The sequence below is a fragment of the Poecilia latipinna genome, unplaced genomic scaffold (genome assembly GCF_001443285.1).
Source record: "Poecilia latipinna isolate Pla-1442-1.1 unplaced genomic scaffold, P_latipinna-1.0 Scaffold4561, whole genome shotgun sequence".
NCBI classification, from domain to species: domain Eukaryota; kingdom Metazoa; phylum Chordata; class Actinopteri; order Cyprinodontiformes; family Poeciliidae; genus Poecilia; species Poecilia latipinna.
Window position 1 is genome coordinate 5635 of NW_015117177.1, and position 16152 is coordinate 21786.

The 16152-nt window shown below is 38.5% G+C and overlaps 1 protein-coding gene and 1 long non-coding RNA gene across 2 annotated transcripts in view; both read right to left on the reverse strand.

Annotated features, from left to right (window-relative positions):
- LOC106942790 (NACHT, LRR and PYD domains-containing protein 3-like) overlaps positions 1–8954 on the reverse strand; it is a gene marked incomplete at its 3' end in the record, with an annotated part of 14071 nt that extends 5117 nt beyond the window's left edge. Inside the window, exons 1-6 of the mRNA XM_015026128.1 lie at positions 8811–8954; positions 7036–7383; positions 5902–6225; positions 5719–5820; positions 3428–3748; positions 6–1100 (exon numbers count right to left, since the gene is read on the reverse strand). Of these exons, the coding sequence (XP_014881614.1) occupies positions 6–1100; positions 3428–3748; positions 5719–5820; positions 5902–6225; positions 7036–7383; positions 8811–8844 (2224 nt within the window). The remainder of the gene's footprint in view (positions 1–5; positions 1101–3427; positions 3749–5718; positions 5821–5901; positions 6226–7035; positions 7384–8810) is intronic.
- A 279-nt stretch (positions 8955–9233) lies between these two features.
- On the reverse strand, positions 9234–10344 carry LOC106942791 (uncharacterized). The gene is made up of 2 exons (XR_001423718.1): positions 10148–10344; positions 9234–9788 (listed from the first exon to the last, which is right to left on the reverse strand). It is a non-coding gene; the product is annotated as an uncharacterized LOC106942791 (long non-coding RNA).
- Between the last annotated feature and the right edge of the window lie 5808 nt (positions 10345–16152).

The following is a 16152-nucleotide window of genomic DNA, read 5'->3' on the forward strand; positions in this document are numbered from 1 at the left end:
GATGCCACATTTATCAAGATCTTTGTCATAGAAGACCAGGTTTCCCTCCAGCAGCTGATCTAGAGCCAGTCTTCCTAGAGACTCAATCAGCTTCCTGTTCTCTGGACTCCAGATACTTTTTGTCTTTCGTCGTCCATCAAACTTTTCCTCCTTGATTTTGAGCTGAACCAGCAGGAACTCTATGTACATCTCAGTCAGGGTCTTGGGCAGCTCTCCTCCCTCTCTGGTCTCCATCACATCCTCCAGAACTTTAGCAGTGATCCAGCAGAAAACTGGGATGTGACACATGATGTGGAGACTTTTTGATTTCTGGATGTGGGAGATGATCCTGCTGGCCTTCTCTTCATCACCTCTGAATCTCTTCCTGAAGTACTCCTCCTTCTGGGGGTCAGTGAACCCTCTGACCTCTGTTACCATGCCAACGCACTCAGCAGGGATCTGATTGGCTGCTGCAGGTCGTGTGGTTATCCAGAGGAGAGCAGAGGGAAGCAGGTTCCCCCTGATGAGGTTTGTCAGCAGAACATCCAGTGAGGTGGACTTTTCAGGTTCAATTAATATTTTAGTCTTGTGAAAGTCCAGAGGAAGTCGACTTTCATCCAGACCATCAAAGATGAACAGAACCTGAAACTTTTTAAAGCTGCTGATTCCTTTGGTTTCAGGAAAGAAGTGATGAATCAGTTCCACCAAACTGGTTTCTTCTTTCAGTACATTCAGCTCTCTGAAAGTGAATGGAAATATAAACTGGATGTTCTGGTTGGTTCTGCCTTCAGCCCAGTCCAGAGTGAACTTCTGTGTTAACAGTGTTTTCCCAATGCCAGCCACTCCCATGGTCATCACTGTTCTGATTGGTTGATCACTCCCAGGTGGGGCTTTAAAGATGTCTTCTCTCCTGATTGTTTCTTGTTTCCTGGATGCTGTTTCAATCCGTCTGACCTCATGTTCCTGGTTGACCTCTCTAGTTAACCCCTCTGTGATGTGGAGCTCTGTGTAGATCTGGTTCAGAAACGTTTGATTTCCAGGTTCAGCGACGCCTTCAGAGAGACTCTGGAACTTCTTCTTCAGAGATGCTTTAAGGTCAGGCTGATACTGACCAACAATATCTGAAGAAAGAAAAACAAAAACAATTTACAATATTCTAACAAGTGACTGGACTAATAAAGTGCCCAGTTTGGTTAATCTTCATAAACTTCTTTGAAGGAAACATAATTCAATATTTAGAGAAAACCAATTAAAGTCATTCCAACATCAGTCTACAAAGATTATAGTCTGTAGTCCAGACTGTCGTCTTCTTCTTTTTTTTTTTTTAGTTTATTTGATAGGGACGGACACACATTGACATAGACAAACTGAATAAAACAGTAGTCCCATGTTTGCATCATGGAGCAACAGCAACAGCTAATTCGCAGCACTTGTCCCTAGATGGGCTTTTAAAAAGTAACTCTAAAAATTGAAATGATAATCAGTTAAAATAGCACAACATAATATATACAATCAGCGAAATGTAAAACATCAAAAATGAGTACAGGTCTGTTTTTGACATAACCAGAGTTTTGTTTGACTTTTGAACGTTCTAAAACTGGTTACAGACTTTAAATAAACAGGAAGTGAGTTCGAAGTTGTAGATCCTCTCACAGAAAGGTGGTTCTTCGAAAGGGAACTTTACAATTTCCATCCAAAGGTGCTCTGGTAGATCTCCTGTTGCCCTGCAGTCTCTGTATACAATCGCTTAGTAGTGTTGGTGCAAGTCCATTTAAACACTTAAAAATCAATTTTAAAACATTATAATTTAGAAAATTTGTAAAATCCAAAATGCCAAATTTAACCAAAATGTGACAGTGATGGAATCTAATCAGCTTTTGATATAAAACCTTTCAGGCCTGATTATACAGACTTGCTAGTGGTTTGAGTATAGTTTGATTAGTCTGAGACCAGACAGTAGCTCTGTAGGTAAAATGTGAGAGGATCAGTGAATTTAAAAATATCTCTGCACAGTGAAGTGTCAAACAATGTCTAATAATTTTAAAACAATTTATATTGTGTATATTTTGTCAACCACCAAAACATTCAGCATGCAGCCAGACTGAGTGAACTGAAAACTGAGTCCCTATCAGACTGAAGTATCTGCAGTATTAGCAGGTCATATGGATGAAGGTCCAAAGCAGATATTCATGGTTTCATGCTGGTCCAGTTGGTCCAGTCAGGTGAAAACCATCTGCCTGGTTTTTCACTTTAAGAGCTTCATGACAGCCAGAGAAATGATGCTGTTCAATCTCAAGTCATCCACTCATCATTTGAGGGAGACGACCATCAAGACCAGCGAGAGTTGAGTTGCTTTGTGCTCAAAATCCTAAGACAGTGGGAAAAACTGAAGATGCACGATGGGACACTGCACACAGTCTGCAAAGATCCATTAACAGGGAAAAAGTGACATCAGTACATGATGCTTTGAGCAAAGAGGGTTTTGAGTTCAGGTTCAGATAAGTTCAGGTTCAGGTAACAGTTATTTGGTTGCCAATGTGAGAAAATGTAGGTGAAACATTGTTATGCAAAGTGGACATTAAAAGTCTCTCCAACTCCTTAATGCCACTTTCTATTGAAACATAAAAACCTTTAGTTTCCCAGTGACTGATTGTGAAACACAGCTGAGTTTAGCTAATGTTACCTTGTACATCACTTCTGACCTTGAGAATGGAGCTGACTTCATTTTATTTACTTTACATGTTCCATAGTTGATTTCAATTAACCTTCTCTAAAAATTTCTATGCCATTTTTAATGTTTTGGTTCCCAAATATTGTACTGGTGGGATTATAATTCTTTTCAATAAATGTTCAGGATGAATCTGCCAAGATAATCTCTGATCTTCTGCTGATTTGTTGGTTTTTGGAAAACTTTTCCACATGTTGACATTGAAGTGTTCAGTCAGACCAAAATCAGCTCCTGATGTCGTCCAGGAGGAGCAGAGATTCCTGCTAGAGGGCAACAGACCAAGACTCTGGATCCTCTGAGGTAAACCAAATACCATCTGTCCAAACCTCTTCCACCTTTTCTTTACAACCTCTTTGCTCTCCAGCCTCATCGGCCATGTGAGCATATTAAATACAAAATATCCATCAATAGCCACATCCATCCTCATTCACAACATGTTTGCTGCTTCCAGGCTGCAGGGACTTCAGTTCTGATGGATCTGACCCGTCTGGTGGTTCTGAACTCTAACGAGTGTCTCCAGCAGGGAGCACTGTCCTAGTCAAAGCCTTCAGTTGCTTCTTCAGGGCTCTGGTCCCTGACTGTCCTCAACCTCCAGGTCTGGTTCCTCATCTTCATCACTCATTACATCACACTGACCTTTGACCTTCTAATCAGCCAATCATCACTATTGATCACCACCAATCATCTGATAGGAAAAACTCCAACATTTATACCACTGACCTTTGACCTGGAGATGAACCCGTTTCATCATCAGGATGACTCGGTTCCCGACTCTGCAGGTGTAGATCCCGCTGTCTGTAACTGAGGGACTTTCCAGAGTCAGACTGAGGTCTTTAGTCTTCAGTGGGTCGTCATTCATCCTGGTTCTGTTGCTGTAGGTCAGGTTCTGTTCCTCAGGATCATCAGAACCGTTCCGATACACATGGACCGTCCTGTTCTCTCCGTCCCTCCACTCCACTCTAGCGCCTCCAGGCAGGCAGACTTTGGTTCTGCAGGGCAGCAGGACAAACTTCACCCCTGAATCCACCTTCACCAGTGGAGCTGAGAGACAACAGAGGACAAGATGGGAGAGAGAGAGACAGTGGAGCAGAGTATGTGATGATCAGCTGATATCGTCTGAGTTCTTCCTGGACCTCGATGGACCCATCAGCTCAGAGACCATGAAGGTTTTTCTGGTGGAAATGTTTCCTTGTAACTGAGACGTTCAAATCAGAGAGAAAAATCCTACAGCAGAGTTAAATCACCAAGGCAACTGTTCTGAAGGCAGAACTGAACTGTAGTTTGTAGCTTCACCACTAGGGGGCGCAGACATGTTGAAAGCAATGTTTTGTTCAGATGTTCAGGAATCAGTGCAGATCTGCAGAAGTTGTGTTTGTAGGTAGTTTATGTGTATTTATGAGAGAGTTTCCATCAGACTGGAAATTTATAATCTATTTGTGTTTATTAAGAATAAAGTTTGTATTTTATTACTTTAGACATTTTCTGTTTGCTCATTTTGCCCAGAAGAGGCCGAGTTTTACTTTAAAATGGTGAATTATGTTGAGTTGCTCTCTTTTACTTTAACTTTATTAGTAACTAATAAAACATCCAAACACCAAATCGCCCACTGCTCCAGTCCTTCACTGAGAGGAACAGACTTAAATCCTGCTGGTAGTTTATAAATCACTGAACGGATTAAAGATCTGCAGCTGTTCTGAAGATCTGTGCTACCTGTAAATCCGTCCTACCTTGTGGAAATACACATCGATGCTACGTCACAAACTGCTTACTCAGCAGATCTCTTATAAATATGTCCTGCCTGTGGAAGTTTCGTTTCATGTGTTTTATTTCATGGCAGATTACGATTGTTAAGCTTTATTTAACTTATTTTATATCTGGCTTTCATTAAGCTGCTGTATTACTTCATGATTTTAGTTTATATGACAGCAGCTTGTAAATATAGTTTTAAATGTCTTTAGTTTTGTATCTGTAATGTCGTTACTGTAAACAAGTTATTATTTGGAGGTTAATCAGGACAAAATACTTTGTTTTGTGGCTTTTTGCCCCTATACTTTAAAATATTTTAGTTTAATAACACTGTTTATTACTAAACCTTGCTAAATAGATGTTGGTAGCGATACTATGTGGGATTGAAGCTGTAATAGCCGTATAATACTAGTGCACATGGATCATATCCTATCATTTCCTGTGCAGTTCGATGGACACGTTGTGGCTGAACTGCATTTAATAAAGTCTGTCATACAACAGATTAATGTGTAAAAAAGGGTTGCGGTGATTTGTATTTGTCTTTAATTTAATTCCAATAAAAACCTGTTTTCCCTGTCTGATACTTTTTTATTCCCAAAAAACACCTCTGTATTTAAAATATTTTTAACAGGTATGATATTGTAGTAAAAGGATTAGTGCATAAATCTATAGCTTTTTATTTTAAATAGGTAGGATATTCAGATGAAGGAAGTGATCTTCCTGTGGTTTCGTCATGTATATAAATTGTTCCAATGCTAAGCTAAGCTAACTCTTTAGCTTCCACTTCAGTCCCGTCACTCAAATAATGTTATCTAATATATTTATCATTAACAACCTGCTGTAGTTTCCTGTTTGTAAACATGACGGTAGGAGTTTTGGACGGGTAGCACTGACAGATAGACTTAGCTATCTATCCGTGCTGCGGTAGGAAAATGTGACGAGGTAGCACTGATAGTCAGAACAACCTGCTGGTTCTGGTTCTGCTCTACATCCAGAACCAGAACCAATCATGGAGAAGCAGCATTCAGCTTCTAGGCATCATAAATCTGGAACAAGCTTCCAGCTGAGTCCCTTTAAATCTAATAGACTGTAGAGACAGCAACTGGTTCTGGTTCTGTTCATGATGTTTCTAACTTTGCTTCATTTAATCTGAACATGAATGAACAGAAAGATCTGAACTGATGACAAGATGAACTGTTGACCTCTGACCCCCAGGACAGGTCACATGATCTCTAACATTCTGGGTCAGAAACATTCAGACTCACCTTTCAGGAAATAATCTTTAAAATGATAGAAAACGCCTGCAGAGACGATGAGAACCAGAACCAGCAGAACCAGCAGAGCTGAGGCCCAGGAAGGAAACGGTTCTGTGGAAAAACAGAGAAAGGTTGACCTCAGTCTGACCTTTGACCTTAGTCAGGAACTCCAACTTGATTTTCTGTACTGACCTTTGACATATTTCAGAACCACAGTCTGTCTCAGGACGTCCTGGTCTCTGTGGACGGTGCAGACGTAGCGTCCATCATCTCCGTCTCTGGGCTTCCTCAGGGTCAGGCTGACGTCTCCGGTCCTCAGGAAGTCTTTGCTCATCTCTGTTCGGTCCCGGTAAAAACCGTCCTGGTTTCTTTGGTTGCTGCTTGAGTGGACCATCATAAATTCTGGTTCTGACCGGGTCCACTCCACTGACGTGTCCTCAGGAAGGAGGGATGATGTTCTGCAGGGCAGGACGACAGAATCTGACCCTTCAGTGACCTTGACCTCCTGCTGATCAGCTGAGAGGAAATAAAGAACAAAAAGAGCAGAAACAGTTTGGATCATTATTCTGGTTTGATGTCGTCGTTCAGTTTCTCTTTCATGATCAACATGAAATCAGAAACTTTGATCCATCAGTGGTTCATGGGACAGTTATTGATGCATCAGAGGGTCTGATCTATACATAGCAGATCTACAAAACCTGCTTGTTCTGTGGAGGCTGAAGATGAGAAACACTAATACTAATTATTGTTATTGTATTATATATGGAGAATTATTATTCCTGGAGATTCATCCTGTAAATGTTCAGCTTATACAGCTGGTCAATGATCAGCATAAAATAAATAACATTGTAAAAAGTGAAAAGGGTCATAAAAGCTTAATATGAAGTGTTTTTAAGAAGTCATACAATGATGCTGAATATTTATCTAATTCATGTTGTATTTTATTTTTGTTGATATTTACATGAATATGTTTGAATGAAGCTGCTGTCATTACAGAACCGACTGATTTACTGTTAATAAAAGACTAAAATATTGACTGAGGTCAATTATGGAGACTAAAGAAACATGAAATATTAATGAAAACATCTACATTTGTATTAACAGCAGGTTTATAGGAAATAAATCAGTTTCCATAGTAACTCAGATTATAGAAATAATTGTATTAATAAAATGTCATTATAAAAATAATCTATCCATTATTCTGAGTTATTCTGGGCCTGGTCTCCATGGTTACAGAAACTATGAACAATTATTCATTTTCATATTTCAATAAATTCATTCATAGCACAAAACTTTAAAACAGGGTTTGCTGCTTGTTTATCTGACCTTTGACCTTCAGGTGAATCTGTTTCAGGTTCAGTTCTTTTATTCCATCAGAGATGCTGCAGCTGTAGTTTCCTCCATCATCCTGCTCAGGTTTCCTCAGAGTCAGGCTGAAGTTTCCAGTATCCAGAGCGTCAGGATTCATGGAGGTCCGGTTTCTGAAACGCTGGTTCTGGTTTTTAAGATCGTCACCATTTTCTCTCCGTAGGTGGACAGAGTTAGGACTGAGATCACTGCGAGTCCAGATGAGGAACGGGTCTTCAGGTTGAATATCAGAGTAAATGCAGGGCAGCAGGACAGACTCCGCCCCCTCGTTAACCTCCACCACTCCACCCAGAGCATGCTGGGAAACTGAGGACACAAGATGAGAGTTTAGTGTAGAAATAATGATCAATTATTCACTAGTGATGAAAGATTTCAGTCTGTCTGCTAAACAGCTCAGTGATGCTGAACTCTTTTTTGGGCAGCAATGATCTCTGTTCATGTAATATGTAACTCACATTAAGCAATAAAACTGATAAAAATGAATTAAAATAACTGTTAACATTTAAAAACTGAAGGACTGAAACAGATTACACTCTAAAAAAGCATGAATGTGTTTTTTTAGAGTTGTTATAGCTGTTTGTCGTTATTTGCAGTAATCCTGAAGTCGGCTTTCAGGATGTTTTATCTCAAGGATGGATTTGATGATAAAGATTTTTGTTTTAGTTTCTTGGGATTGTTGGGGCAGAGATTTTGTTTCTGTGGCTTCCTGAAAACTAAAATTCTTCTAACTTTATTTTTCTTCTGGTTCTGATTTGTTATATTTACAGAATTTAAACCTGCCAGTAACTTTCAGGGAGTTTCTGCTGTGAAACTGATGCGTCTTTGTTGATCAAACAACAATTTGGACATTTCTGTATAATCTACATATTTGTTTTATTTCAATAGAACTTCATTGTCATCTCAAAAGGGCTTAGACACAATAACAGTCTTAACCCAGAAATTTAAAAGTTTAATTCTAGCTACTGATAAATACATTCCAGATATTTGTTAACGGGTCCAGGATTAGTTGAACATGTTGGTCTAAATATGTTGTAATTTTTCTATTGACTTAAGAATTGATGTTTGTGACACAAAAACTCAGTTTTTTTTTTTTTTTATAAAACCAGTGAACCAGAGAAGAATCGGACCCACCAGAACCTGATTCTCCATTAATGGTCAGACCAGCAGCAGAACATTATGACCACCAACCTGTGAGACCGAGGTGAACTCAGGTCAAATAAACTACAAACTACAACCACCCAGGCGGCCATCTTGGATTCAAATGAACATTTATGTGAAAAACTGAAGAATGAAGGAAAACCAGAACGTTCAACATCTGCAAACATTTCTCTCTGGTTTCTGAGGTTAATGTTTCTGGGAGCTAATGTCCAGATTACTGGTCTGTTTGGGTCTCAGTGGTTCTGATGCCGACAGAACTACAACCTGATAAAAAATATCATAACCAGATCAGCTGCTGAACCCAAACCAGAAAAATTAAATCCAGACAGGAAACAGCAAAGTGGAGCCACTGGCTGGATGGAAGAGACCAGAATAAAACTAAAACAATAAACCAGTGAGATCTACTGGGAGGACTGGAAAGAAACGAGTCGCTGGAACCAGAACCAACAACCAGCTGAGGTCACCAGGGGTCAGTTAGAGAGAAGAACGGACCAGAACCAAGAAGCTCTGAGGTGATCAGCAGCTTCCAGAGAGACTGGAGAGAAAGAGGAGCAGAGAGAGGAAGGTGACCTTACTGAGCAGGAGGACCATCATAATCTTCATCATCATCTTCCTCTTCCTCTCAGAACAAACAGAAAAGCTTCCATCAGATCCCAGTTGCTGATCGTCTCTGACACCAGTTCATTGTTTCTACTGGAACCATCAGAGACACTGTTAGAGAATTTTTGGTATTATCATTTTATTATGACTTTAGTTCATATTCAGTCTAATGTTAATCAATAGTTAATCAACATTCAGTATTATTGTGATTTTCAGTTTAAAGTGTTCTCTTCCTTATGTGTGTATAAACTGATCTGGAGGTCACATCTGCCTGTTCGTCTTCATGTGAAACAGTTAACTGTGTGTTTCCCAGACCTTAAATTATGTTTCCACAGGTGCCTCCTTATCAACTGGAATACTCCCTACCTTAGAAACTGTCTGTGTGCAGTAGTATTTAGTCTCTGCTGTCTTCCTTACCTATCCTCCCTCTTTTTGCCTGATAATAAAAGACAAGCTGTAACCAAGGCTCTTCAGAACGCTCTGTGAACGGCTCGGAGGAGCAGTTTGCTGAATCTTCTCCTTTTGCAAAAGCTTGGTCATAAAATTCATATACGTTGTCTGTGGTTCTTTTAATGAAGGTTCGAAAGGAAAAATACCCATCAACACACAGGGAGGAAACTCCACTGCTGGTTGGCTGATTCAGATGAAAAGGTTCTGATCCAGATCAGTTCTGAGGAAAGGCGGGGAGCTTCAGTTTCCTCATTGAGCCATCGAGCTTTGAGTAGATCAAAGGTCAGGAGCTTCAGTTTCCTCATTGAGCCATCGAGCTTTGAGTAGATCAAAGGTCAGGAGCTTCGGTTTCCTCATTGAGCCATCGAGCTATGAGTAGATCAAAGGTCAGGAGCTTCAGTTTCCTCATAGTTCTGTTGGACTTCATTCATTTCTGTCTCTGAGCTCCACCAGGTCCGTTTTCCAGTTCCAGAACCCGACCAGAACCTCTCAGTGTAAATCACCTTGAGAAATAAGGAGATTTGGTTATTTATTAAAAACAGGCTTTAATGCTGAAAATGATCAGGTGTTACAAGCCACACATGTCATCCAAATGGATCAGAACCAGAGTTACATTCACCGTCCAGCCTGGGAAACATTTAGCAAACCAAATGAGGAAAGACTGGAGAGTTTAGCTTTTATTCTCCTCCTCAGTCTGTTTGAAAACTCAGAGAAAATCAGAGTTCCTGGTTGAAACCAGGTGCTGCAGCTCTGAACCAGAACTAGAACCAGGTCCAGTTCTGGTTCTGGTTCTGTCCAGCAGCTCAAAGAGATAAAACCCAGTCAGGACTGGAAACCAGTAGAAAGTGGAGTTAAAACTCACCTGATCAGATCTTTGCTTCTCCTTCTGTTCACACAAATCGAGTCGGAGCGAACAGGAGAAATGAACCTGATTCTCCAGATCCTGAACCGGATCCACATGAGGCTCCGCCCCCTCTGACAGCAGAGGTGTGTTCACCTGTTGAAATGACAGGAATCCTGTCTGATTATTGATACCAGGAAATAAATGTTTATAAACAACAAATTCACATTTTGGTTTAAAGTTTTAAATATGTTTTGTATTTTTAATAAATATTTCATTAAATTAATGGAGATTTTCAGTTTTATCTGTAAAGAACTTTAACAACCAACAAATTTCTGCACAGAAACACAAGAGCAATAAAGCTAAATAGTTTCTGCTTGTTCTAATCTGAGCCAACAGAACCAAGAACCTTGAAATGTTGAAGTTTCTCCACATGTTGACACGACCATCTGATATGTTAATATTTATCAAATACAGATTTTATTAATTTATTTAATCGTGTTTAATGTTGATCTGAAGGAAACTTTGATTCTCACCTGAACCTCTTTTATTCTGAACATAATGCTCTTTAAGCTTTGGCCTCTTTTAGCCTGGAGGCTTTAAGTTGTTTAACTGATTTGTCTCAAATGTTTCAATGAAAAAGTTACAAACCTGCTGAGTTACAAACAGGTTTTAATCACTGTAGGTGTTTACTGTGAGATGTTTATCACTTTCTCTCTCTGCTGTCCAAGAATGTTTCCTTGGTGCCTCAATTTGCTCATTTAGTTTTTCTCTAAACTAAATGATTTGTCCTCTGTTGGTTCTGGTTCTGGTTCAGATCAGGACAGATTGTTCAGGTTGAACCTGACAGCTGATGGTTTTCCAGCCTGTCGGCTCTGCAGCCTCCAGAAAACAAACTTCATGATAATAGAAAAAGTTTCATCTTTATGTCACCAGTTTGAACATTTATTTATAACCTGAGAAGCAAACAGGGGAAACGTCTTCATTACTGCAGATTAGTAGAAAAATTAAGGGTAAAAAATAATAATGAAGTATAACATCTAAAAATGAAACATTACTGTGTAAAAGTTTTAAAGCCGTCAGTTTGTTTAGTTTTCTTTCCCTCCAAAGATTCGATCTTGGTGTAAAAACATCTTTTGACCGTAATCACCTTTACAGGATCATTATTATCACCTCTGCATGTCCACTAGATTTATCAAGACATAAATAAATGATCTGGGCAGAAGAAAAAATACCCAGAAAGGAGGAAATACTTATTTTTTTTATCATCCAGTAACTTCTGGACCAGTAACAAGCTAACTGTTAATGCAGCCTTCTGCCCCCTCGTGGACTTTTTGTGTAACTACAACCAGAGTAAAGCTAGAGCTGATATGGGAATAGTACTTCCTTTAGATTCTTTCAAAGTAAAACACAAGGAACGAAATTCTCCTGTAACTACATTTTAGTTTGTTGGTTTATTTTTCTATCAGAAAGCATAAGTGTGTCATTTACTTAGGATGTGATATAAATTATATAATTGGGCTCTGAAGCCAAATTATCATAATTATTCTGTTTTACAGAAAAAAAAATATTTCATAAATATTCTCCTGACTCTAAACATGAAGCTCAGCATTTTGGTGTACAAATCAGTTATTTATTTAATCAGGAAACATAAGTGTTTAATTTACTTAGGATATATTGATCTGTTATCTGTATGTAACTAACACATCTATATATTAAATCAGTTTTCAGTCCATTAGACCAGTGTTTCCCAACCCTGGTCCTCCAGGCACACTGCCCTGCATGTCTTAGGTATTTCCTTGCTTCAGTCCAGCTGATTTCATTTGATAACTGATTAACATGCGATTGTTGAACTGAAATCAATTGAATCAGGCACATTAAAACAGGAAAACCTCTAAAACATGTAGCACAGTGTGCCTGGACCATAATAATATTAAGATTTATAATGAGAAACATATAAACTTGATCAACTTAGCCTCTTCCACACATGAGAACCCAAATTTGGGTCCACATAACAGAAGTCAGAAACCAGCTGGAGCTCTAGAAACTCACCTCTATATCCAGAGCGGGATATTTCCGCCCTCTAGTGGTCATAGAGGGAACTACAGTCCTGATAATACTGCATCATCCATCCATCTTACACCCTTGTCCCTAGTGGTCAGGATGGTTGCTGGTGCCCATCTCCAGCTAACGTTCCAGGCGAAAGTGGAGCTTAGAGAAAAAACTAACAGTCTTCCTGAATCATATCCACCGTTTTCTGACTCATATATTATTCTGGCATATTTTAATTCATTGTTTTATTTTATATATGTAATGAAAACAGTTTTGAATTATAAAATATAGCTGCTGTGTTAAACTCTTTAAAGGACGTTTGTTTTCTGATCAGACTGAATAAAATCCTGCAGTGACTCTTATTTAATAAGTTTATCAAATTATCTGACTTGATAAAAGCGAAAATTAAAACAGAGATAAAAATTCATCCAGTTTAAAAATTTCCATGATGAATGTCTGTAGAAAACATTGCTCACATAATTTCAAACATATATTTTCTTGATTTAATATTTGCTTCTTTTGGTATTATTGGCTTTTTGGGGAACACTGAAAGTAAAATCAGGTTCTTCTTTGTTACGGTGTTTCAGGTACTCAATGAAAGTAGTAAAGGCTGCTGCTCAGGTGTTGAATACACTGTGGCAATACAGAGAGCTGAGGAGTCTCTATAAACAGGTGGGTGGAAAATTTAACAAATGTTCCTGTTAACATTTAAAACAGTCCAGTTACAAGCTTGATCCTCCCAGTGAATTTGACTTCTTGTTGTGATGCCGACCCTGCCCACCAGCCCTCTGCAGATGTCCCCTGTCATCCAATCAGGTATGAAATGTGAGATAACCCTCCATATTTTACCCTCACTTTAAGGTAAACATTTCCTGTTTGGTGTTCACCACCAGGTGGCAGTGCAACATCCTCGCCGGCCATGCTCGGGATAAGAAGACACAGCCGTTTTAACATCAATTCGGTTTCACCGCTCTTACATTCCAGATATCTCAAATTGTTTTATTACTAAACGTTTTAGCAATTTAGGATATCTCTAGTTACATTCTGACTAGTCGAAATGACGTCAGATTTACCATTGACTTGTATGGAGACTTCAATTCGAGATATCTAAAATGAATTACTGACTATCTGAAATACACATTTCAGATATCTACAATTAAATTATGACTAGTCATAAAGTAAATTCATAATATCTCGAATTACTTCATAATTCAAGATATCATAAATTTGCTTTTGGATAGGTGATATGTAGTTTTGATGAGTGAAAATTAAATTATAGATATCTTAAAAGGAAATAATGACTAGACAAAACTAAATTAAAGATATCTTGAATTATAATTTTGACTAGTCAAAGTTCCTTTTAAGATATCTCCGAATGAATTAGAGATATCTTGAATTCCTCCTGTCCTGATCAAAGTCACTCAACCTGATTGGCTGTTTACCATCAAACTCATAGATGGATCCTTGGCATCCCAGCTGCTGCAGCAGGTCAGTGGCGTAGACGTTTCTGTCAGCTGGTCTGAAGATAAACACTTTATTTGATGGTTTGTTCATCAGACTGTCATGACATCGTCATAAACAAAACACCTGTGATGAACATCAGTAAGTCTTCATAAATATTTATGACTGTTGTCACAAAGTGTCATTCGGTAAATCAGGACACTTTTAATACAAAGTTGACATTATTCAAAATGTCTATTATGACAACTTGGCATTAAGAAATCATAAAACATAAATTTGTTATAACAGTATTACTGATTACACTTTAAAATTATGTAGCTTTATGCTATTAAAGCTAAAGTTTAATTATAAAGTTGTTATAATAAATATAATTTGTCCAATAAAAGTTTGGTGAACATTTTGACAATTAGTAGCATCTGCAGTCTTCAACATTTCATAGTTTTCTAGAAAACATATTAAAATAGCTTGTCCACATATATAAGCCTTCAGTCCAAAGAGCTGCAGCCTGTTAGGATTCTGGATGGAGGCCAATCAATAAGTTGCCTTGGTTACCAGTTTCCTGCTAGTTAATCTCACGTTTCAATGATTTCCTGGTTAAATGTGTCACCAGATGATCCTGTAGCTGTGAAGACAGAGCTCACTGATGTAATCTAATCTTTCCCAACAATTAACAGAAACACAACAGGCGTTACACGTTTCCTCATGTTGTACATTAAAATGTTACTGCTGAGCTGAAAAATACATTTGTTTCCATGAACAACAAAACTACTTGTTAACATTGAGAATTTATTCAATATTTTTCTTTACTTTTCCAATTAATTTTCTGTTGAACTCTGAACACAGAGACACTAGAGCAGAGGTTCCCAAACTGTGGGGCACGCCCCCTTGAGGGGCACCGTGCCATTGCAGGTGGGTGCAGGAAGCAGTATGGATGAAAAAAATAAAATAAAAAATTAACACTGTGTGTGCTGGGGTGGGCGGAGGATGTTTGAATGGATGGAGGAGAACAACAGTGAGTCTCTAAGACATTCTTGTCTGATGATTCAAACACCTATCAGACACAGAGCTCCGTTATTCCAACTGTTAGTTTTTGTTTTTCCACCTGCCAAAAAACCACAACAACACAAAACAAGAGATTGATGCCGTTTTCTCATCCAGGATGCTCCAGATCAATAACACCATGCAATCTGCCAGGTTTCCTTAGACAGAAACAGTAACTATACTAAATCAGATTTTCAAATGAATATGTTCAATGTTCAATGATTGACTGTTTTCATGAATGAATGAATGTTTTCATTGAACAAACAGTGGAGAAAAACTAACGATCCCAATAATACAAACAGGTTTTTGAGGTGATGGAGAGGTTTAAAACACATTAAAGATAAAAATTATAATTCTTTCACTAATTTCTTTGTTGATCCGATTACAAAAAGCAAAACAGCATGAAGGATTAAAATAACAGGTGTAGTTATTATATTTGTACAAAGAATATTATTAAAATCTTTATTGACCAAATAATGCATATTAGGTTAGAAGAAATATAAAAAAAACATAAACCAATCAGCACATTATCCCAGTGATTCTCTGAGGTCTGAATAAGTGAATAAAATCTCAGTAAAGAGCCTGAAGTGACACATCGAGTCCTAAAGTTCTTTAGAAAACTTAAAGTAAAACATGAAACATGGAGTTAAAAAAGTATAACACAAAAACAATCAGAGTTTTTGTGGGACATCCAGTTCTAAACTGGTGTTATTACCCAATAGTCAGCCACGCCCTTACCATCCCTCTGACTCTAGCAGACTGACTACTGTCCAGCTCTCCACCCAACGGGTCCGAGAAGCCTCTAACTCCTGAGTATTACTACAGATGAGAATTTAGAGGACATTCTGTTTAAGTTGGGCGCGAGAAAGATGCGTCTAGACTCCAATTACCTTCAGATCCAGAAGTTATGACCCTTTTCAGTTAATGAAACAGACATCTAAGTAGCCTGTAGTTGCCTGTTTTCAGAAACCACTTTGGTGTTGGTAAAATAATGACCTAGGGATTCGTGCCGAGTCTCTAAAATTATCTAGACTGTAACAAGTGCACGTTATTAATAGAGAATGAGCTACCGTTAACAGAAGTGGTTTTGTCTGAAGAAACGTCTGAAGCCACCAAATTACTAGGATCATGTACATTGGTACATAGAATAATTAATTTTCAATTAGCTCAATTAATTTAACTTGGGATGCAGATCCACTCGTCCCCAGATGCTGAGTTGATCTTGGCAGCACAAAACTCTAATATCCATGGTCGGAGTCCTGTCTTGTCATGGCAGAATTCCTTTTTAGAATAGATCCAAAGTTGAACTGATGAGTATCCTCTGTGAACTCAGTTCTTTATCCAGGTGATCTTTGTCTATCCCCCATGTCCACTGCAGCATAGTTGAAATCTTTTAGGTTGAGTGTAGGGCCGTTGCCAAATCAGAATCCCTGGTTGTGGGTAAACTGATCTTGTTCCTTTCTTAGGCAGTG